General features: G+C 44.5%; 1 protein-coding gene across 20 annotated transcripts in view; it reads left to right on the top strand.

Annotated features, from left to right (window-relative positions):
• LOC129843275 (pleckstrin homology domain-containing family A member 6-like) overlaps nt 1-25,570 on the top strand; it is a 169,372-nt gene that overhangs the window by 111,183 nt on the left and 32,619 nt on the right. For 14 of the 20 annotated variants that reach the window (XM_055911945.1, XM_055911939.1, XM_055911970.1 and 11 more), the window contains 2 exons: nt 22,862-23,037; nt 23,136-23,702. In XM_055911945.1, coding sequence (XP_055767920.1) covers nt 22,862-23,037; nt 23,136-23,702 — 743 coding nt within the window. Of the gene's footprint in view, nt 1-20,300; nt 22,088-22,861; nt 23,038-23,135; nt 23,703-25,570 lie in introns of those variants that run through there. The other 6 variants (XM_055911925.1, XM_055912061.1, XM_055912057.1 and 3 more) reach the window with 2 other exon arrangements.

Below are 25,570 nucleotides of genomic sequence, written 5' to 3'. Positions count from 1 at the left end.
AGAATATAGGCCGATATCCACTAATAATAAAAACTCAAAAAAGAGCAATTAAGTTTGGGAAACATCTAAAATACAGTGACCCCATCTCATATCATTACCACGCCCTGTAATGCCAAGAGCTGGGCAAAGAAAATAGTCCCCTCATCTAGCTGGTCCTGGGGCTGAGTTCACAAACCTGTTCTACTAACACACGGACGCCTCAGGACCAGAACAGCCAATCAATCAGAATAAACCAAATTACAACACAGTCAAAACAAAACTACATCGCTAGAGAATTTCATTTTCCCAAATTTGAAACCCTTATTCAAGGTTTCAAAGACCTCTCTGATGAGGATAGGCTACCCGTCCTGTTGGGGGAGGACGCAGAGAGCTGTGGGTTGGCAACGCACTACATTGCTGCCTGCCATAAGTTGAGGGACAGTGTCTGACAGACCAATCAACCTGCACATGTCCTCTACTGTATGCTTATTGTTATTGTTGAATGTATGGTTATTTTGACCTTGGTTATTGTTGTTACTGTTGTCCCGTTGACAATTTTGATTCTCATTTTTATTTATTTTTTACATTGTGAATATCCAAAATATTTAGAGAGAAAGAGAGAGCGAGAGAGAGCTGTGTCAAAGTGAGGTCTGTTATGCTTACCTTGTCAAAATGATCAGATCAAGATACAGTAGAGTCTATCTGGTGTAGCTGTATCAGCTGCTGTCATGTGCAACATCCCTATTGTATTAGCTCCTGTTTCATTGGGTTCAGTCAGCCCTGGCCATGCAATGAGAACACTGATAGAATATTGATGAAGGGGTCTTACATAAGCTTAGTGCAGCAGCACTGTATCAGTCTGATGGTTCTCTCTCTACTACTCTGTTAGAACTACCCTCTGCCTCTGAGATACCGACCATAATCAAACCAGGGAGAACAACGGGTTTGTTTGTGTGTGTGTGTGTCTGTAGTGTGCCCAGACCCAGATTCATATACATACACAAACAACTAATGGTTGCAAAAAGCCCTCAAATAATCACTATATAATCAGTATACAGCCCTCAAACGGGCAGATTGCTCAAGATTGACTTCTTAATTGTACGTCTGCCCTTGTCTTGAGGACATTGGGAAATGCCTACATATCCGGCCACTAGGGGCAACAGTGAGCGCTATTACCATCAAGTAGGCTTGGGTTTTTGTAGGGCCTTGTGCACGGGGGTGGCGGATGTGCGTAATCCCATCACTCCGGATCAGAAGGTCGCCTGTTAAATCCCTGTGTTCGTAATCCCAGTGTGTGTAATCCCATCACTCCGTATCAGAAGGTTGCGTGTCCAATCCAGTGGTAGACACTTGTTTATTTTTATTACGTTTTAACCCTATCCCAAACCTTAACCTTTACCTTAACCATTCAGAATGAATGCCTAAATTCAACATTTTAACCCTATCCAAAACCTTAGCATGATAGCACATACTGATTGAACTCCAGGCCAGGCACTAATGCTAGTTAGCATTGGCTTTCAAAACGACCTCTAACTTCCTTCACACTGGACACAGAGGCGTACAAATGGTATCCACGAGTTGATGTGACGCTGAGGAAGTCGATTTTGCCAAAATCCTGAATTATCCCTTTTAACTTCAAAATGTGATGTTCAGAGCAAATTCTAAATGTGACATTTGTAGAAAAGGAACGATGTTGAGCAGGAGGTGCAACCCAGGGTGTGGAAAACACTTGACGTTTGGAGAAAAGTGCAAAAACGTCTAATTCTGCTGTGAGATTGTGAGTCACATACACCCCCAACACCACACACACACACCCACCCACCCACCCACCCACCCGACCACACACCCACGCACACACACACACACACACACACACACACACACACACACACACACACACACACACACACACACACACACACACACACACACACACACACACACACACACACACACACACACACACACACACACACACACACACACACACACACACATTCTCCCACCAGCCCAGAACAGATATTGTGCTTCCACAGTGAGACTGTGTCAGTGTTAAGGTATCCAGTGGGATGGTGCTGTGCTGTTGTCATCAGCAGGTTTAGATAGGTTTATGTAGTCTTTTTATGAGGAAACCATTCCGTGTCCTCTGGGGTGAGAGGGGTCATTCCCAGCCCAGGACATACTCTAGATACGCCAGACATACTTGTTTGTGTCCTTGTTTGTGAAATATATATATATTTTTTTTGTCCATTAAAATAACATCAAATTGATCAGAAATACACTGTAGACATTGTTAATGTTGTAAAGGACTATTGGAGGTGGAAACTGCAGATTTTTTATGGAATGTCTACATAGGTGTACAGAGGCCCATTATAAGCAACCATCACTCCTGTGTTCCAATGGCACGTTGTGTTAGCTAATCCAAGTTTGTCATTTTAAAAGGCTAATTGACCATTAGAAAACCTTTTGCAATTATGGTAGCTTGTCAGTCTATTCTTGTTCTGAGAAATGAAGGCTATTCCATGCTATTCCAGGCTATTCCTCCCTTCACTGAACAGCGCAAACTGGCTCTAACCAGAATAGAAAGAGGAGTGCACAATGGATGTCTACACAGCGGTGCACAATTGAGCAAGAGGACAAGTACATTAGAATGTCTAGTTTGAGAAACAGACACTTCACAAGTCCTCAACTGGCAGCTTCATTTAAATAGTACCTGCAAAACACCAGTCTCAACGTCAACAGTGAAGAGATGACTCTGGGATGCTGGCTTTCTAGGCAGAGTTGCAAGGAGAAGCCATACAGTATCTCAGACTGGCCAATAAATAGAACATATTAAGATGTGCAAAAGAACACAGACACTGGACAGAGGAACTCTGCCTAGAAGGCCAGCATCCCGGAGCCGCCTCTTCACTGTTGACGTTGAGACTGCTCAGTTGTGCACCACGGCCTCCCACTCCTTTTTCTATTCTGTTTAGAGACACAGAATCTGCCGTTTCCAGCTACAATTGTCATTTACAACATTAACAATGTCTACACTGTATTTTTGATCAATTTGATGCTATTTTAATGGACAAAAAATTTGCTTTTCTTTCAAAAACAGGGACATTTCTAAACCCCAAACTTTTGAACGGTAGTGTATGTATGCAGGGTATGAATATGGTGAACATTCACTCATATAGAAATATGCAGGGCATTCATATTGAGCGTCCAGTGTTGCAGCAGGCAGGGGTGTAGACATCCAGAGTGTTTTGTATTACAGCGGGACATAGACGGAGGAATATATGGAATATATGTTGTAGAGAGAGCCCATGTTGTATAAATCTAGAGAGCTGTGCATTGTAGCGGGACTTCGATATAGATATGTAGGATCATGTGTTGTAGTCCCTTACGTAAAAAACACATGAAGTTCACGTGATCACATATGAAGTGTTCCAAAAACACGTTTTCATGTGATCGCATGTGAAGGTAACGTGACAACATGTAAAGCAACATGTGATAACATGAAACTACACTTGAAAACTCCCTTGTTGCAGTCCCATACTCCCTTTCCCACCAGCCTGCCCAACCTCTGATTGTATGTGTTTGTAAAGTAAGTTTGGATGGTTGTCTTTTTTGTGTGTCTTTCCTCCCTTCGAGTCCCACACTCCCCTTATCACCATTCTTCCTCTCTCTCTCCCTCTCCCCATGCCACCCTCTCACTCTCTCTCTATTTCTCTCTCTCTGTCTCCGCCTCCCTTCATCATCTGCCCTCTTCCCAGCTTGGTGTGGTTTCCCAGGGTCAGGGTTGTAGGTTTGTTTATTGTATTACCTTGTACTCAGCCTGGGAGCAACACGTGTGTTCTATCTGTGTCTGTTTGTCTGTCTGTCTGCTTGTCTGTCTACCATGGATGCTCTCCAAGACACACATACATAGGGACATACGCATGTGCACACACACAGGAACACACAGGAACACACACACACACACACACACACACACACACACACACACACACACACACACACACACACACACACACACACACACACACACACACACACACACACACACACACACACACACACACACACACACTTCCATACACTTTGGTACGGTGCAGGGAAGTTACAAGTTACACTATTACAAATCATCCCAGCTCATGTGTTGGAGTGGTGGGATGACTGTCTGTGACTCGTCTACTGCTTGCCATAGCCACGGCAAGTAGGGGTGCTGAGGGTGCTGCACTACCCCCTGAGAAAAATGTAACAATAATAAAAATACAAAAATCACAAAAGTAGTGCACTTGGCATTTACTACTATTAGCGGAATGAATTAAAGTTTTGTTGTGCGGGCAAAATGTATTTTTCAGCATCTCTCCTTTGGCAAAAAAGATAATCGTATAATTAAGAACAGCATCTCGCAGGATTCAATAGTTGGAATTGTAAGAGTTGCTGCCCTGTCCCTTTCTCTCTGATTGTCATTCTAATGGAATCTAGAAAGAACAAAACCATGTCCTCAAGCATTTAAATCAATAGGGGCAAATGGGCAAAGACCCTAAACATCCACATAAAAAAAAAAAGATTTCTTAATAAAATAACATGGAAGAAGAACAATGGACAATACAGTAATTGAGTACATGGAGGCATCAAGTGGTTTGTGATGATGTGATATGATGCTGTGGCTCAGTGAGTAGAGCATGGCACTTGCAATGCTAGGGTTGTGGGTTTGATTCCCACTTGGCACCAGTACAAAAACATATGAAAATTATTGCTCTGGATAAGAGCATTTACTAAAATGGAAAAAGACTGAATCTACCATTTCAGCTTTAAGTTACATTTGCAAAGTATTTCAAGAAACTACAAAACATATATCAAGCAATTATCACACTAAAGTTACAAATGCTGGCAAACACATTTAGTTTTAAAATAAAGTGCAAAAAAAGTAGTGCACTGGGCCTTTGCTAGTGCTGTATCAGCGGACCAATATAGAAGTCTTCAGTGCGTCACAGCACCCCCATCCCCAAACTACTTCCCACGGCTATGCTGCTTGCTCTGTGACACCCAGACAGACACACAGGAGAGAGAGAGAGAGAGAGAGAGAGAGACTATCATCAACAGCAGACTCCAACACTCAGTGAAAACAATGTCCTGAGCAAACCCCCAAAAATTGCTTTCTACCAAAATACCGTACGACAGACCACGTATACACCATACACACCCTTATTGGCAACCAAACCAACCAAAACAAAAACAAAGTATTCTCATCAAATCAAATCAAACTTTATTTGTCACACGCGCGGAATACAACAAGTGTAGACTTTACCGTGAAATGCTTACTTACAACAGTGCAGTTCAAGAAGAGTTAAGAAAATTTTGACCAAGTAGACTAAAATAAAAAGTAATAATAAAAAGTAACACAATAAGAATAACAATAACAAGGCTATATACAGCGGGCACCGGTACCAAGTCAGTGTGCTGGGGTACAGGTTAGTTTGTACATGTAGGTGGGGGTGAAGTGACTATGCATAGGTAATAAACAGCGAGTAGCAGCAGTGTACAAAAGAGAGGAGGGCGGTGTCAATGTAAATTGTCCGGTGGCAATTTTATCAATTGTTCAGCAGTCTTATGGCTTATGGTAGAAGCTGTTGAGGAGCCTTTTGGTCCTAGACTTGACTCTCCGCTACCGCTTGCCGTGCGGTGGCAGAGAAAACAGTCTATGACTTGGGTGACTGGTGTCTCTGACAAATTTATGGGCTTTCCTATTGTATAGTTCCTGGATGACAGGGAGCTTGGCCCCAGTGATGTACTGGGCCGTTCGCACTACCCTCTGTAGCACCTTACGGTCAGATGCCGAGCAGTTGCCGTACCAGGCGGTGATGCAACCGGTCAGGATGCTCTCGGTGGTGCAGCTGTAGAAGCTTTTGAGGATCTGAGGATCCATGCCAAATCTCTTCAGTCTCCGTAGGGGGAAAATGTTTTGTCGTGCCCTCTTCACGACTGTCTTGGAATGTTTGGAAAATGATAGTTCATTGGTGATGTGGACACCAAGGAACTTGAAACTCTCGACCCGCTCCCCTACAGCCTCATTGATGACAATGGGGGCCTGTTCGGCCCGCCTTTTCCTGTAGTCCACGATCAGCTCCTTTGTCTTGTTCATATTGAGGGAGAAGTTGTTGTCCTGGCACCACACTGACAGGTCTCTGACCTCCTCCCTATAGGCTGTCTCATCGTTGTCGGTTATCAGGCCTACCACTGTTGTGTCGTCAGCAAACTAAATGATGGTGTTGGAGTCGTGTTTGGCCACGCAGTCGTGGGTAAACAGGGAATACAGGAGGGGGCTAAGTACACATCCCTCAGGGGCCCCAGTGTTAAGGATCAGCGTGGCAGACGTGTGTTGTTACCTACTCTTACCACCTGGGGGCAGCCCATCAGGAAGTTCAGGATCCAGTTGCAGAGGAAGGTGTTTAGTCCCAGAGTCCTTAGCTTAATGATGAGCTTCTTGGGCACTATGGTGTTGAACACTGAGCTGTAGTCAATGAACAGCATTCTCACATAAGTGTTCCTTTTGTCCAAGTGAGAAAAGGCATTGTGGAGTGCGATTGAGATTGAGTCATCTGTGGATCTGTCTGGGTGGTATGCGAAATGGAGTGGGTCTAGGGTGTCCGGGAGGATGCTGTTGATGTGAGCCATGACCAGCCATTCAAAGCACTTCATGGCTACCGACGTGAGTGCCACGGTGCGGTAATCATTTAGACAGGTTACCTTCACTTCCTTGGCACAGGGACTATGGTGGTCTGCTTGAAACATGTTGGTATTAAAGACTCTGTCAGGGAGAGGTTGAAAATGTTAGTGAAGACACTTGACAGTTGGTCCGCGCATGCTTTGAGTACACGTCCTGGTAATCCATCTGGCCCAACGGCTTTGTGAATGTTGACCTGTTTAAAGGTTTTGTTCACATTGGCTACCGAGAGTGTTATCACACAGTCATCCAGAACAGCCGGTGCTCTCGTGCATGCTTCAGTGTTGCTTGCCTCGAAGTGAGCATAAAAGGCATTTAGCTCGTCTGGTAGGCTTGCCTCACTGGGCAGCTCACGTCTGGGTTTCCCTTTGTAGTCCGTAACAGTTTTCAAGCCCTGCCACATCCAACGAGCGTAAGAGCCGGTGTAGTATGATTCAATCTTAGTCCTGTATTGAAGCTTTGCTTGTTTAATGGTTCATCTAAGGGCATAGCGGGATATCTTAGAAGTGTCCGGATTAGTCTCTCGCTCTTTGAAAGTGGCATTTCTAGCCTTTAGCTCGATGCGGATGTTGCTTGTAATCCATGGCTTCTGGTTGGGATATGTACGTACAGTCACTGTGGGGACGTCGTCAATGCACTTATTGATGAAGCTGATGACTGAGGTGGTGTACTCCTCAATGCCATTGGATGAATCCCAGAATATTTTCCAGTCTGTGCTAGCAAAACAGTCCTGTAGTGTAGCATCCACGTCATTTGACCACTTCCGTATTGAGCGAGTCACTAGTAATACCTGCTTTTGTTTTTGCTTGTAAACAGGAATCAGGAGGAAAGATTTCTGGTCAGATTTTCCAAAAGGAGGGCGGGGGAGAGCTTTGTATGTATCTCTGTGTGTTGAGTAAGGGTGGTTTAGGATGTTTTTATTCTCTGGTTGCACTTGTGACATGTTGGTAAAAATGTGGTGAAACTGATTTAAGTTTGCCTGCATTAACCTGTCTAGGATCAGCGTGGCGCTAGCGGCACACCCCCCCCCCCCCCACACTGAAAAACCAGTGCCGCGAAATTCAAAAAAAATATATTTTTAAAATATTTAACTTTCACACATTAAAGTCCAATACAGCTAATGAAAGACACAGATCTTGTGAATCCAGTCAACATTTCCGATTTTTAAAATGTTTTACAGGGAAGACACAATATGTAAAGATGTACATCTATTACCTAAAAACACATTAGCATAATCCACCATCTTTTATTTGTCCACCAACACCAGTAGCCATCACCAATTCGGCTAAACTAAGATATTTATAGCCCCTAACCAACAAAAAAACTCATTAGATGACAGTCTGATAACATATTTATGGTATGGGATAGGTTTTGTTAGAAAAAAGTGCCTATTTCAGGTAGATGGCATAGTTTACAATTGCACCCACCATCACAAATGGACTAGAATAATTACAATGAGCAACGTGTTTACCTAACTACTAATCATCAAACATTTCGTAAAAATACACAGCATACACGAATCGAAAGACACAGATCCTGTGAATACAGACAATATTTCAGATTTTCTAAGTGTCTTACAGCGAAAACACAATAAATCGTTATATTAGCTTAGCACATAGCAATTAGCAGCCCAGCATTGATTCTAGCCAAAGTGAGCGATAAAAGTCAACATCGCCAAAATATATTAATTTTTTCACTAACCTTCTCAGAATTCTTCCGATGACACTCCTGTAACATCACATTACAACATGCATATACAGTTTGATCGAAAATGTTTATATTTAGCCACCAAAATCATGGTTAGACAATGTGAAATGTAACTCAGCTGGTCAGAATTTGTCCTTGCGCCACTTAGACAGTGATCTACTCTTATACATAAATACTCATAAACGTGACTAAAAAATATAGGGTGGACAGGGATTGATAGACAATTTAATTCTTAATACAATTGCGTTATTACATTTTTTAATTTATCCTTACTTTTCAATACAGTTTGCGCCAAGCGAAGCTACGTCAAAAAACATGGCGTCCTAAGCCACTAAAATGTTTCGACAGAAACACGATTTATCATAATAAAAATGTCCTACCTTGAGCTGTTCTTCCATCAGTATCTTGGGCAAAGGATCCTTTCTTGGGAGAAATCGTCTTTTGGTGGAAAGCTGTCCTCTTGCCATGTGGAAATGTCAACTACGTTCGGGATGAACTGAAAAGCGTGCCCAACTTTTCACATCGTTGCAAAAATAAATGTCCCAAAATCGCACTAAACGGATATAAATTGCTATAAAACGCTTTAAATTAACTACTTTATGATGTTTGTAACTCCTATAACGAGTGAAAAGATGACCGGAGAAATATAACAGGCTAAACTAACGCTTGGAACAGGAGCGGGTCGGTGTCCAGCACGCGCGTTACGCAGCTCCAAAAGAATGACTAGCTTCAGGGTTTTTTCATTTGTAGGGCCTGTGAACGAGCAATCGAGCCCGTTGGAATCGTCATCACGTAAAGGCATCCAGGGGAAGACGTAAGAAGTGTCCGTATAGTCATAGCAACGACAGTGCCCTTTTAACTGACTTCAGAAAAGTGACCAACATTTCTCAAATCTGACTCCATGTCAGGGAAATTGCTGTAGAATGGGCTCTGTTCCACTTAGAGACAAAATTTCAACTCCTATAGAAACTATAGACTGTTTTCTATCCAATAATAATAATAATATGCATATTGTACGATCAAGGATTTTGTGGGAAGCCGTTTAAAAAATTAGCCACATTAGCATAAATAGTCTAAACAGCGCCCCCATCCCCAACAGGTTAAAGTCCCCGGCAACTAGGAGCGCCACTTCTGGGTGAGCATTTTCTTCTTTGCTTATGGCCTTATAGAGTTGGTTGAGAGCGGTCTTAGTGCCAGCTTCGTTCTGTGGGCGCCGAGCGAGATGGCTGCCTCGCTTCGCGTTCCTTGGAAAATATGCAGTATTCTGTTTTTTTATGTGTTATTTCTTACATTGGTACCCCAGGTGATCTTAGATGTCATTACATACAGTCGGGAGGAACTACTGAATATACGATTAACGTCAACTAACCACCGTTCCTACCAGGAATATGACTTTCCCGAAACGGATCCAGTGTTTTGCCTTCCACCCAATACAATGGACCTGATCCCAGCCGGCGAAGCTACTCGACGCCGTAAAAGGGGAAAACGTAGCGGTCTCCTGGTCAGGCTTCGGAGACGGGCACATCGCGCTCCACTCCCTAGCATACTACTCGCCAATGTCCAGTCTCTTGACAATAAGGTCGATGAAATCCGAGCACGGGTAACTTTCCAGAGAGACATCAGGGATTGCAACGTGCTCTGCTTCACGGAAACATGGCTAACTCAAAAGAAGCTAACGGAGTCGGTGCAGCCAGCTGGTTTCTTCACGCATCGCGCAGACAGAAACAAACATCTTTCTGGTAAGAAGAGGGGCGGGGGGGTATGCCTCATGATTAACGAGACGTGGTGTGACCATCATAACAACACTCAGGAACTCAAGTCATTCTGTTCACCTGATCTAGAACTCCTCACAATCAAATGTCGACCGCATTATCTACCAAGGGAATTCTTTTCGGTCATAATCACATATATATTCCCCCCCAAGCAGACACATCGATGGCCCTGAACGAACTCTATCTGACTCTCTGTAAACTGGAAACCACACACCCTGAGGCTGCATTCATCGTAGCTGGGGATTTTAACAAGGCTAATCTAAAAACAAAACTCCCTAAATTCTATCAGCACATCGATTGTCCTACCAGGGCTGGCAAAACTCTGGACCATTGTTATACTAACTTCCGCGACGCATATAAGGCCCTCCCCCGCCCTCCTTTCGGAAAAGCTGACCACGACTCCATTTTGTTGATTCCAGCCTACAAACAGAAATTAAAACTACAAGCTCCCGCGCTCAGGTCTGTTCAACGCTGGTCCGACCAATCTGATTCCACGCTTCAAGACTGCTTCGATCACGCGGATTGGAATATGTTCCGCACCGCGTCCAACAACAACATTGAAGAATATGCTGATTCGGTGAGCGAGTTCATTAGGAAGTGCATTGACGATGTCTTACCCACAGCAACGATTAAAACATTCCCAAACCAGAAACCGTGGATTGACGGCAGCATTCGCGTGAAACTGAAAGTGCGAACCACTGCTTTTAACCAGGGCAAGGTGACCGGAAACATGACCGAATACACACAGTGTAGCTATTCTCTCCGCAAGGCTATCAAACAGGCTAAGTCCCAGTACAGAGACAAAATTGAATCGCAATTCAACAGCTCAGACACAAGAGGTATGTGGCAGGGTCTACAGTCTATCACGGATTGCAAAAAGAAAACCAGCCCCGTCGCGGACCAGGATGTCTTGCTCCCAGACAGGCTAAATACCTTTTTTGCCCGCTTTGAGGACAATACAGTGCCACTGACACGGCCCGCTACCAAAACCTGCGGGCTCTCCTTCACTGCAGCCGAGGTGAGTAAAACATTTAAACGTGTTAACCCTCGCAAGGCTGCAGGCCCAGACGGCATTCCCAGCCGCGTCCTCAGAGCATGCGCAGACCAGCTGGCTGGTGTGTTTACGGAAATATTCAATCAATCCTTATCCCAGTCTGCTGTCCCCACATGCTTCAAGAGGGCCACCATTGTTCCTGTTCCCAAGAAAGCTAAGGTAACTGAGCTAAACGACTACCGCCCCGTAGCACTCACTTCCGTCATCATGAAGTGCTTTGAGAGACTAGTCAAGGACCATATCACCTCCACCCTACCGGACACCCTAGACCCACTCCAATTTGCTTACTGACCCAATAGGTCCACAGACGACGCAATCGCAACCACACTGCACACTGCCCTAACCCATCTGGACAAGAGGAATACCTATGTGAGAATGCTGTTCATCGACTACAGCTCAGCATTTAACACCATAGTACCCTCCAAACTCGTCATCAAGCTCGAGACCCTGGGTCTCGACTCCGCCCTGTGCAACTGGGTCCTGGACTTCCTGACGGGCCGCCCCCAGGTGGTGAGGGTAGGTAACAACATCTCCACCCCGCTGATCCTCAACACTGGGGCCCCACAAGGGTGCGTTCTGAGCCCTCTCCTGTACTCCCTGTTCACCCACGACTGCGTGGCCATGCACGCCTCCAACTCAATCATCAAGTTTGCGGACGACACTACAGTGGTAGGCTTGATTACCAACAACGACGAGACGGCCTACAGGGAGGAGGTGAGGGCCCTCGGAGTGTGGTGTCAGGAAAATAACCTCACACTCAACGTCAACAAAACAAAGGAGATGATTGTGGACTTCAGGAAACAGCAGAGGGAGCACCCCCCTATCCAGATCGACGGGTCAGTAGTGGAGAAGGTGGAAAGTTTTAAGTTCCTCGGTGTACACATCACGGACAAACTGAATTGGTCCACCCACACAGACAGCGTTGTGAAGAAGGCGCAGCAGCGCCTCTTCAACCTCAGGAGAATGAAGAAATTCGGCTTGTCACCAAAAGCACTCACAAACTTCTACAGATGCACAATCGAGAGCATCCTGTCGGGCTGTATCACCGCCTGGTACGGCAACTGCTCCGCACACAACCGTAAGGCTCTCCAGAGGGTAGTGAGGTCGGCAGAACGCATCACCTGGGGCAAACTACCTGCCCTCCAGGACACCTACACCACCCGATGTCACAGGAAGGCCATAAAGATCATCAAGGACAACAACCACCCAAGCCACTGCCTGTTCACCCCGCTATCATCCAGAAGGCGAGGTCAGTACAGGTGCATCCAAGCAGGGACCGAGAGACTGAAAAACAGCTTCTATCTCAAGGCCATCAGACTGTTAAACAGCCACCACTAACATTTAGCGGCCGCTGCCAACATACTGACTCAACTCCAGCCACTTTAAAAATGGGAATTGATGGAAATTATGTAAAAATGTACCACCAGCCACTTTAAACAATGCCACCTAATATAATGTTTACATACCCTACATTACACATCTCTTATGTATATGTATATACTGTACTCTATATCATCTACTGCATCTTGCCATCTTATGTAATACATGGACCACTAGCCACTTTAAACTATGCCACTTTATGTTTACATACCCTACAGTACTCATCTCTTAGGTATATACCGTACTCTATACCATGTACTGCACCATTGCCTATGCCGTTCTGTACCATCACTCATTCATATATCTCTATGTACATATTCTTTATCCCTTTACACTTGCGTGTATAAGGTAGTAGTTGCGGAATTGTTAGGTTAGATTACTTGTTGTTATTACTGCATTGTCGGAACTAGAAGCACAAGCATTTCGCTACACTCGCATTAACATCTGCTAACCATGTGTATGTGACTAATAAAATTTGATTTGATTTGATTTGGTGGTAAATAGATGGCTACGAAAAATATAGATGAGAACTCTCTTGGTAGATAGTGTGGTCTACAGCTTATCATAAGGTACTCTACCTCAGGCGAGCAATACCTCGAGACTTCTTTAATATTAGACATTGCGCACCAGCTGTTATTGACAAATAGACACACCCACCCACCCCTTGTCTTACCAGAGGTAGCATCTCTGTTCTGCCGGAACATGGAAAATCACGCTAGCTCTATATTGTCTGTATCGTCGTTCAGCCACGTCTCGGTGAAACATAAGATGTCCCGTTGGTAGGATAATTTTAATCGTAGGTCATCAATTTTATTTTCCAATGATTGCACGTTAGCAAGAAGAATGGATGGCAGTGGGAGTTTACTCGCTCGCCTACGGATTCTCAAAAGGCTGCCTGATCTGTGGCCCCTTTTCCTGCATTTTTCTTCACGCAAAAGGCGTGGATCTGGGCCTGTTCCAGTGAAAGCAGGATATCCTTCTCATCGGACTTGTTAAAGGAAAAGGTTTATTTCAGTCCGCGGTGAATAATCGCTGTTCTGATGTCCAAAAGTTATTTTCGGTTATAAGAGACGGTAGCAGCAACATTATGTACACAATAAGTTTAAAGAAACAAGTTACACAAAATGCAACCAAAAAAATAACAAAATAGCACAATTGTTTGGGAGAATGTAAAATGTCAGCCATGTCTTCCGCGCCATTATGTTCATGCTTTGTTGAATGAAAAAATATACTTTTGACAAAATTTGACATGAGGGTCTGCTTGATGGAATTTCTCCCCCAACACAAATTGATGGAAAGCAGTGTTGGGGGGGAGGGGGACATATGACATTATACAATCAATGTACACAAACAACAAGTGTGTAGTTAAAATTGGCAACAAACACACGGATTTCTTTCCTCAGGGCCATGGAGTGAGAGAGGGATGCAGCTTGAGCCCCACCCTCTTCAACATTTATATCAATGAATTGTCAAGGGCAGTAGAGCATTCAGCAGCACCCGGTCTCACCCTACTGGACTCAGAAATCAAATGTCTACTGTTTCCAGATGATCTGGTGCTTCTGTCCCCAAACCAAGGAGGGCCAACAGCAGCATCTAGATATTAGGCACAGATTAGGTCAGACTTGGGCCCTGACAGTGAAAATGATTTAGACAAAAATAATGGTGTTCCAGAAAAGGTCCAGTAGACAGGACAACAAATACACATTTTATCTAGACACTCTTGCCCTAGAGCACACAAAGAAACATCAACACCTCACCTGGGGCGACAGGTAGCCTAGTGGTTAGAGCGTTGGGCAAGTAACCGAAAGGTTGCTCAATCAAATCATAGAGTTGACACAATCTGTTGTTCTGGCCCTGAACAAAGCAGTTAACCCACTGTTCCTAGGCAGTCATTGTAAATAATAATTTGTTGTTAACTTACTTGCCTAGTTAAAGATTTTTTTAAAATTACTTCCACAAGGCTGTGCATGATTTGGGAGACAAGAAGGGCCTTCTACTCTTTCAAAAGGAACATAAAACTTGACATCCCAATTAGAATCTTGCTAAAAATACTTCAGTCCGTTATAGAACCCATTGCCCTCTATGGTTGTGAGGTCTGGGGTCCACTCACTAATCAAGAATTTACAAAATGGGACAAACCCATTTGAGACTGTGCATGCAGAGTTCTGTAAAAATATATGTTATACTATACTTGCTAGTTATCAAAATCCAGAAAATAGCTGTTAACTTTCTTTTAGGTGGTTGTACAATTTATGCTTACACATTCCATCACAAAGCCTTCATCTATAGAGAGATTAACCTAGGGAAGATTCCCCTCAGCCAGCTGGTTCTGAGGCACACTGCCCACAAAATGAGGTGGAAACTGAGCTGCACTTCTTAACCGTCTGACAAATGTATGAACACCTTAGAGATGCATATTTCCCACAGATCACACAAACCCACAAAGAATTTGATAACAAATCAAACATTGATAAACTCCCATATCTGTTAGACAAAATACCACAGGGTGCAATCACAGCAGCAAGATATGTGGTCCGTTGCCATGAGAAAAAGGCAACCAGAACAAACAAGATAATGTAAATACCACCAATAGTTATCAGTTAATTTATTTTCCCTTACTATTAGAGAGAGAGAGAGAGAGAGAGAGAGAGAGAGAGCTGTAGATGCCCAGAGCATAACAGGAAGCGTATCTGTAAGAGAGGGAGATGGGGGGATGAGGGGGAGTAAGGGGGGGGGGACAGGATAGTAGAAGAGAAAGGTTCAAAGAAATGGGATGGAAATAATGAGGGGAGGGAGGGAGGAAAGGAGAGAGGGGGCATGTTTGCCGTTTTAACGGTTGAGAACATCTGCACTCGTCTGGCACATCTGTCCGTTCCCTGTTCGTCATTCCCGTTGCCTCCTGCACAGTGTTCAATGGAGCGAGGGAGCGAGGAGTATTCCATGAACACCAGTTGCACCCATGACCGGTGGCTATCGCACTGTAATCCTTATACACCTCTCTCCACCTCTCCTTTCTCTACTCGTCGCTCAGCTCTCCTCACTCCCGATCCCCCTCCATGCGGAGCCCAGGGACAGCAGATAATCACACATCTTCAATCCAGACTCACGTTACCAATGACCTGCATCCCTTATAACAGCTAGAATCAAAGAGAGAGAAAAAGTAGACAGCGAGAGATCTCCTAAGTAAAAGCCAAATTTGGATTTATACCAAAACATTGTACGACCCACCATATTTACACCTTACACACCCTGATTGATTAACATGTACACCAAAACCAGACATTTATACTTGCTTTATCAACTTCCAAAAAGCATTTGATTCTATTTGGCATACAGGACTGTTCTACAAAGTTATTAAACGTGGGGCGGGGCTTTCGCTAGGTTTGCAGTATGAGCCCAGCGCTCTTCAATATTTACATCAACGATATGGCCACTATTCTAGAAAAATCCTCAGCGTGTGGTGTTAGCCTCCACAATTCAGTGGTTAAATGCCTGCTTTTCGCAGATGACCTGTGCCTTCCTGTCATCCACAGCATGTGGCCTACAGCAGAGCCTGGACCTGCTGGAGCAGTACTGTCAGACCTGGGCCCTGGCAGTAAACCCCTCCAAAATTATGATTTTCCAGAGAAGATCCAGATCTCAGGGAAATTGACCAAAGTTCTCAATTAGTACAAAATATAAAGAGTACTGCACACACTACAATTACTTTTAAAAATGGTCTTAGCTGGACACAGTGAATGAGCTGAGAGAGAAAGCACGCAGGGCATTCTATGCCATTGAAAACAAACTCAAATCGAAATACCTATTCAAATTTGGCTAAAACTAATTGAATGTGTCATTGAACCAATTGCACTTTACGGCAGCGAGGTGTGAGGTCCACTTGCAAAATAAGATTTCACACCATTGAAACCCTGCATGCAGTTCTGTAAGATTCTCCTACATGTCCAGAGGAAAACTACAGCATGCAGGGCAGAGTTAGTCCCATATCCACTAATAATAAAAACTCAAAAAGAGCAATTAAGTTTGGGAAACATCTAAAATACAGTGACCCCCTGTCATATCATTACCAAGCTCTGCAATGCCAAGAGCTGGGAAAAGAAAAGAGTCCCCTCATCCAGCTGGTCCTGGGGCTGAGTTCACAAACCTGTTACACTTACATACTGAAGCCTCAGGACCAATACACTGTCAAAACAAAACAGCAATACCTATTGGGAAACACAAGCACAAGGACACAGCAAAATGCAGTGCTATCTGGCCGTAAATCGACAGTACCCCAAGGCTAACTATTTGACCATGTTACTGATCAAAACCTTTGAAGACCTTGACAAAATATATGCTCGATGAGCACAGCCTTGCCATTGAGAAGGGTAGACACAGGAAAACCTGGCTCCCTGTTGAGGAAAGGCTGTGCAACCACTGCACCACAGCATAACCCAAGACAGAGCTGCATTTCCTGACAAAATGTAAAAAAAAATATAAAAATGAGAGAGACAGAGGGAAGAGAGAGATGAGGCTATTAAGAAGGGTAAGAGGGCATTATTTTATATACATTTACAGCATTATCTTAATATTCAACCCATAATACTGTAATAATGTATGTCCTTTTGCCCTCAGAACAGCCTCAATTAGTCTGGGCGTGGCCGATGTTGACTCCAATGCTTTCCACAGTTGTGTCAAGTTGGCTGGATGTCCTTTGGGTGGTGGACCACTCTTGATACACACGGGAAACAGTTGAGCGTCAAAAACCCAACAGCGGTGCAATTCTGGACACAAACCGGTGCGCCTGGCACCTACTACCTTAACCCGTTCAAAGGCATTTAAATATTTTGTCTTGCCCATTCACCCTGAATAACATACAATCCATGTCTCAATTGTCTCATGCCATACAAATCCTTATTTAACCTGTCTCCTCTCCTTCATCTACGCTGATTGAAGTGGATTTAACAAGTGAAATCAATAAGGGATCATAGCATTCCCCTGTATTCACCTGGTCAGCCTGTCATTGAATGAGCAGGTGTTATTAATGTTTTGTATACTCGGTGTGCATAAGGTATACCCTACTGGTTCTGACGCTACTGTTACTATGGTATTGCCATGGCTTGCATCAGTATCCTCTCTTCAGTGGGAGGTCCCCTAGCACTCGCCAACGTGCACTCTCCACCCCGGCACGCAAAGACGTCGATGGCATCAAGTTTGCTACCTAGAAATGATAAGGACACACATAAACACATGCGCGCGCGCAAGCACACACACACACACATACACACACACCAAACGATGTCTGGATTGCCTATCTCTTCTCACCAGGCACCGATGAGGCACTGTTGTCTAGGCCCAGGTTATAATTAACCACCCTAGGATAAATATAGAACTTCAGAAACAACAACCTGACAGAAACACTCACATCACAGGCACACACACTGAGAAGAGAGGATGAGAAGAAGGAGAAAAGAAAGATAAGGGAGGATGGCTTGGATACAGACATTGGTCATCATGGCTATGTAATTGGCTTCAGTGAATCACTAGGCCTGGGAGAGACGCTGGTCTTGCGGTTGTCTTTGACAAGCGTGACTCACAGCTGGGTACTGATTTATATCAGTAGACTAGGGATGGGCAACTTTGATGGGGATGGGGGCCACACAAAAATCTGAACTCATGAGGGGCCGCAGTGGCTCGCAGGTCTGTGTACCCACATCCATAACCACAAATGCTGTCAGAGCCGGCCCTAGCCTTTCAGGGGCCCTAAGTAACATTTTGTTAGTGGGCCCTCGAGCCCACCAACAATAGTCAGAAGGCCAGCATCCCAGAATCGCCTCTTCACTGTTAACGTTGAGACTGGTGTTTTGCGGGTACTATTTAATGAAGCTGCCAGTTGAGGATTTGTGAGGCGTCTGTTTCTTAAACTAGACACTAATGTACTTGTCCTCTTGCTCAGTTGTGCACCGGGGCCTCCCACTTCTCTTTCTATTCTGGTTAGAAACAGTTTGCGCTGTTCTGTGAAGGGAGTAGTACACAGCATTGTACGAGATCTTCAGTTTCTTGGCAATTTCTCGCATGGAATAACCTTAATTTCTCAGAACAAGAATAGACTGACGAGTTTCAGAAGAAAGGTCTTTGTTTCTGGCCATTTTGAGCCTCTAATCGAACCCACAATTGCTGATGCTCCAGATACTCAACTTGTCGATAGAAGGCCAGTTGTATTGCTTCTTTAATTAGCACAACAGTTTCCATCTGTGCTAACATAATTGCCAAAAGGTTTTCTATTGATCAATTAGCCTTTAAAAGTGATAAACTTGGATTAGCTATTACAATGTGCCATTAAAACACAGGAGTGATGGTTGCTGATAATGGGCCTCTCTACGCCTTTGTAGATATTCCATAAAAAATCAGCCGTTTCCAGCTACAATATTCATTTCCAACATTAACAATGTCTACACTGTATTTCTGATCAATTTGATGTTATTTTAATGGACAAAAAATTAGCTTTTCTTTCAAAAACAAGGACATTTCTAAGTGACCCCAAACTTTTGAATGGTATTGTGTGTATATATGTATATATATATATATATATGAATGTTTTATTATTATTATTTTTAAAATCTATCCTCTGGCCTACAAAAGGGGGACCTCTGCACCATGAGGCCCACGAGCTACAAGTCGCCCATCCCTGCATTAGTCATTTTTTTGACTAGTATTACTGTAGTAGTTTTTTTTACCTCTTTGATATTAAATTGCAGTGTTGAGAGGTTTACACCCCTCTGGGTCCTGTGCATATGATGAATAAACGTTGATTCGGTTGGAATTTTTGTATAAATATTGAATATGATTATTTTGAATATCATGCCTGTTATACTATCTAATTGACTAGCTACTGTTTCTATAATAAATGGTATTTTGCTGCAGTTCCTAGACCAAACTGTACAATATTTAAATCATGCAAACCAACAACTGCCAAGTGGCGCCCTGTCGACTTCAATCTAAGTAATGGCTGTTGCTAGCTAGTATGAGCTGCCGTGCCATGGCCCTTATATTGAATGAGTCACAACACAACACAAGAGGGAGTGTTATTCTCCTCAACACTGACTCTGGGGTGAGATCTGCCCCAGGTGGGTAGTGGATCCTGGTGAACATGCACACACACAAACACACACACACAAACACACACACACACGCACGGCTCATTGTCTCACCTGTGTGAGTGTGTGCAGGACCGGTTTTGCCACTGTGTGATTTGCGCAACAGTTTGAGATCCCATACACCTGGACTTATTGTTTTGTCCTGGTGAGGCAGTTGACGCGATGAATTAAAGGACTAGAGAGCTGACTTTATCTAGCCAGGTCGTCCATTTGAGATTAAACCTCTTTTGTTTTCTTCCTGTTGTTGTTTTGACCTTGATGATGTACAATAACAATTCAGACAAGATTTTATAGATAAAATAGCAGAGAAACCAGCTCTGAAACAATCAGTCAGGCTGTCAAGCTATAACAGCCAGTAGTGTTCTATGTCCTGGGACTAGAATTGCGTTGTTGTCCTTTGGTCTGTGTTTTTAATAGCTCTTTTAAAGATTGTGTTGTGTGTGTGCGACGTGTGTGTGTGTGTGTGTGTGTGTGTGTGTGTGTGTGTGTGTGTGTGTGTGTGTGTGTGTGTGTGTGTGTGTGTGTGTGTGTGTGTGTGTGTGTGTGTGTGTGTGTGTGTGTGTGTGTGTGTGTGTGTGTTTGTGTGTGTGTGGGCGTGTGTGGGCGTGCACGTGTGTGTCTCAGCACTCCCCATCCCCAGTCTTTCCTTCCGGCTGGTGTGGAGTTGCTCTGATCACAGGCAGACTGCTAATGTGCTGACAGAAGGACTGAGAGCTGAAAAGGTTGTTATAGCTCAGACACACACTGGCCTCAGAGACAACTTGGCCAACTTGGTTTTAGAATCAGAATATTAATGTACGACATGTTGGCTCTCTGCTCCAAGACAGTTAGGCTAAAGTCTAGTTAGAATACAAATGAGAATGTTGTTGTCGTGATTGGTATTTGGTGCAAGCATGGAAGCTAGTTTGCTAGCCACTGTCCTGCATAATGTCTCTATAGGCCTCCTGTGCTCTGTCGAACACTAGTTGGCTGCGGCCACTGCTCAATACTTCTGTCTCATACTGTATCTCCTTTTGCTCAGAGAGTAGTTCTCTGTGTTGACCGTTGTTGACTGTGTTCTCCCCACTGACTAACCGCCTACACAGGCACAAGGTGTCCGGAGGTCTTTCACTAGGAAGACTAATTACCTTTAAGTCAACGATTGAGCAAATCAACGCTTTAGGTTTGCTTTACCTTCTACTGGTAAGGATGTATGCTGTGTACCCCCGTGTGTGTTCTCACACTACTCCCTACTTACGGTGCCTCGTTAGGCACTCCCTGTCTCCCTATGTTGGACTGCTGCCAGCCAATACCGTGTACCAAGGCGCGGTATTTCTCACATGCGTGCCGAATACTTAGGGATCTCTAGTTGAGGAGTTTGTCAGGTGGGACTTGAGGAAAGATAGCGCAGGCGAGAGGATGGGTTTCTCTCAGGTCTTCCTGATTAGGGTTATTCCTTGTTGTCTTGGATTGCTGTGTTTGTTTTTTTTTGGGTTGCATGGTTTAAACCTCCACTGTAGTCTGGGACAATGGACCTTCAACATAGTGCTTTATCTATTAATATGTTCCTGTGTGTTATATTGTCTAATCTGTACTGTGTCGAAGACGACTGGGGTCATGTAGGACCAGTGAACACCTGTCCAATGTCTATATGTAGCTGGCAGAATGTGTACTACTAGCCGCCACGTTTTGGACAAAGTGCATCGAAATAGATCGTTTGATGGCTCAACTTCCTTGCACCCCTTTAAGTGCACATCACGCTTGTTTCCGCACACCTGTGCCCTCTTGGCTCAGTAACAGATCATCGTTGTCTCATTCCTCTCCGTTGACTAGTGACGCAACATGATTGTGCACAATGAAGTTTTTACACACTTCTCTGAAGCTGATAGGCCTCTACTGCCCTCATGTGGCAGATGAGAGAAATTACAGTGTTAACCCTGTTACGTTTACATGTTGCTGTGTAGATTAGAATGACCTGTGAGCTAGCTGACCAAGCACAGTGGCACCAGGGAAGAGAAAGTACATGAATGCATTTTCTCATTATTAACCAGTATTTCTTTCAGGATACCAGTGCTTGCAGGATATTTGTGGGTCCTTGAGTTTCACAGACATATTAGGCATACACTGTAGGTCTCACTGCACCCTTACCTCGCTCTAGGATCCTCACCCATACCCTTGCCTACCTTTACCCTCTGGGTACCCCACCAATCAATGTGCTCTGACCTCTGAACGTTGACCTTTATAACCTTCTGACCCTTACCGATCTCTCCTCTCCTCCCTCTCACCCCGACCTGTGAGGACCCCTGAGCATAGCTGTCCTCCATTGTGCCTGTGTAGAGTTCCTCAGATGATCTTGTTTCATGTAGGTAGTATTCACCCTTTATTCACCCTTTCTCTTCACCTCCTCCCAACTGCATGGTTCCTCTGCTCACTGCATGGCGTTGGTGACTAACTGTTACAGAGACACACTGGATTCACCTTGTTGGTTTTACTGTCAAGCGTCTGTAGACGGAGTGACTGTTTTTAAACTGCGTGTTAACGGTCTTGTTTCGACATTGCAGCCAGCATTAGGGGCAAGGCGCGAATGACCGATCTACAAATCGCCTCGCATCATGAATAACAACTTATTGTTACTTGTAGATCAGTCAGTCAGTCACAATTTACCCACAATGCATTACGGATTTGATCATTTGAACAAAGCCATTGACTGAGTTCTAAATGGCTTCATTGATATGACCATCCTTCACTGCTGCCATTCTAAAGGCTGGATATTCACCACTAACCTGAGCTATTTTCTGACTGCTCTAAACTGGCCGTGGTTTGCATGCTCTAACTACTCACCAATATATCAGTCAATGCAACAGTTTGTGCAGTATTTGCTGATAACTGAAACTAAATACAGCTGTTTAATCATTCTCCAACATACTAGTAATACTGTGTATGAAAGGTTTGTTGGCCATTGACAATTATTCAAGGCAACATTAAAATGCATGCATTTTATATACATGCGTTTGAGACCTGTGTGTGTGATTTTGCTTAAAAGGCATGAAAGTGTGTGATGATGCTGCTGCTGATGGTGATGTTTCACGTGAGGAAGGCTCTGTCCAACGCTGTGTCTTCTCTCTGTCTGTTCCAGGTTTGGTACGAGGAAGAGGAGGAAGGTGAGATTAAGGGCTCCGTTGTGTTCTGCCTGCAGGCTGAACACGCAGGAACACGCACCTACTACTTCAGCGCTGAGACTGCCGAGGAACAGGAGGAGTGGATTGACGCTATGAACGAGGCTGCACACGTCCCGATACAGCCTGCGCAGAGGTCCACACAAGCACACGCACACACATGCATGTACGCACACACACGCGCACGCAAGCACGCGCGTACACACACTTTCTAACTCTGTCCCTTCCCCACAGGACCACCAACTCCGAGGCCACCACGCCCACAGCGGAACTCCATGGTAACACCTTGGTAACCAAAGGACCTGAACCACACACCCAGACACACACACACATCGAGGACAACGGCCAGACGACTGACCTCCTAGACCCAGAGCGCGGATCACGAGAACCCGCACATCACAAGGTCAACGGGGTCGACGCCATGGAAACGCCCCCTCCCTCCACCAGCCACTCAGAAAAGGAGGGGAGGATGGGGGGAGAGAGAGGGGATAGGGGGGAGAGAGGAGTGCTTGGACCTGGGGGTGCACCCCATCACCAGCCCAATGGGTGGGGCCCCTACGGCCCCCCAAACCATGGAAACGGACCACCCCAGGGTAACGGGCGGCCACCCCTGGTACCTCCAGAGGGAGGGATGAGAGAGGGGAGGGAGGTGAGGGAGCAGCCTGAGAATGTGGTGCTGAGACGGGGTTTCGTGCCACGGACAAACCCTGAGAGACAGGCCCAGAGGAAGAGCTCCATGACTCAGCTACAGCAGTGGGTCAACCAGCGCAGAGTCATAGCTGTACAGGAGGACTTGAACAGGTGAGAGAGACAGAGGCATAGAGAGACAAAGAGGGGGGTATGGGAGAGAGAGAGAGAAGGCTGGAGAGAGAGAGTAACAGTAACCAGTAACCTGGGGAAGGTTTTCTGTAGTATTATCAATGTAAGAGTTCTATACTTCCTTAATAAGCACAATATCTTGAGTTAAAGCCAAATTGGATGTATACCAAAACATCGCACAACTGATCATATTTACACCCTACACACCCTGATAGATAAACATGTCCACCAAAATAATACCAAAATATACGCTTGCTTTATCGACTTTCAAAAAGCATTTGATTCTATTTGGCATACAGGACTGTTCTACAAAGTTATTGAAAGTGGTGTAGGGGGTAAAACATATGACATAATTAAATCAATGTATACTGGCAATACGTGCAGCATTAAAATTGGTAAGAAAATAATAGATTCTTTAACAAGGGGCGGGGCCTTCGCCAGGGTTGCAATCTGAGCCCTGCACTCTTCAATATTTACATTAACGAATTGGCCACTATTCTAGAAAAATCCTCAGCCCCTGGTGTTAGTCTCCACAATTCAGAAGGTAAATGCCTACTCTTCGCAGATGACCTATGCCTGCTGTCACCCACAGCACATGGCCTACAGCAGAGCCTGGACCTGCTAGAGCAGTACTGCCAGACCTGGGCCCTGGCAGTAAACCCCAAAAATAATGATTTTCCAGAGAAGATCCAGATCTCAGGGAATTAGACCAAAGTTCTCAATTGGTACAACATATATAGAATACTGTACACAATACAATTACTTAGGTTTAAAAATAAGCTCAACTGGACACCTTAATGAGGCAGTGAATGTACTGAGAGAGAAAGCACGCAGGGAATTCTACGCCATTAAAAAGCTAATTCAAATCGAAATACCTATTCAAATTTGGCTAAAACTAATTGAATATGTCATTGAACCAATTGCACTTTATGGCAGTGAGGTGTGCGGTCCAGTTGCAAAACAAGATTTAATCAAATGGGACAAACCCCCCATTGAAACCCTGCATGCAGAGTTCTGTAAGATTCTCCTACATGTCCAGAGGAAAACTACAAACAATGCATGCAGGGCAGAATTAGGCCAATATCCACTAATAATAAAAACTCACAAAAAGAGCAAATCAGTTTTAGAAACATCTCAAATACAGTGACCCCCTCTCATATCATTACCACGCCCTGCAATGCCAAGAGCTGAGCAAAGAAAAGAGTCCCCTCATCCAGCTGGTCCTGGGGCTGAGTTCACAAACCTGTTCTACTAACACACTGAAGCCTCAGGACCAGAACATCCAATCAATCAGAATAAACCAAATTACAACACAGTCAAAACAAAACGACATTGTTTATTGGGAAACACAAGCACAAACACAAAGCAAAATGCAGTGCTATCTGGCCCTAAATCGACAGTACACCGTGGCTAAATATTTGACCATGGTTACTGATCAAAACCTTAGAAAAACCTTGACAAAGTACAGGCTCAGTGAGCACAGCCTTGCCATTGAGAAGGGTAGACACAGGAAAACCTGGCTCCCTGTTGAGGAAAGGCTGTGCAACCACTGCACAACAGCAGAACCTGAGACGGAGCTGCATTTCCTGACAAAATGTCAAAAATATAAAACAATTAGAGAGTGTCATTTTCCCAAATTTGAAACCCTTATTCAAGGTTTCAAAGACCTCTCTCACGAGGATAGGCTACCCGTCCTGTTGGAGGAGGACGCAGAGAGCTGTGGGTTGGCAGCGTACTACATTGCTGCCTGCCATAAGTTGAGGGACTGTGTCTGACAGACCAATCAACCTGCACATGTACTCTACTGTATGCAATTGAATTGCAATGAGAGAGAGGGGGAGAGAGAGAGG

This window comes from Salvelinus fontinalis, chromosome 3 (genome assembly GCF_029448725.1).
Source record: "Salvelinus fontinalis isolate EN_2023a chromosome 3, ASM2944872v1, whole genome shotgun sequence".
Lineage (NCBI taxonomy): Eukaryota > Metazoa > Chordata > Actinopteri > Salmoniformes > Salmonidae > Salvelinus > Salvelinus fontinalis.
This window is presented reverse-complemented; position numbering and strand designations above follow the sequence as displayed.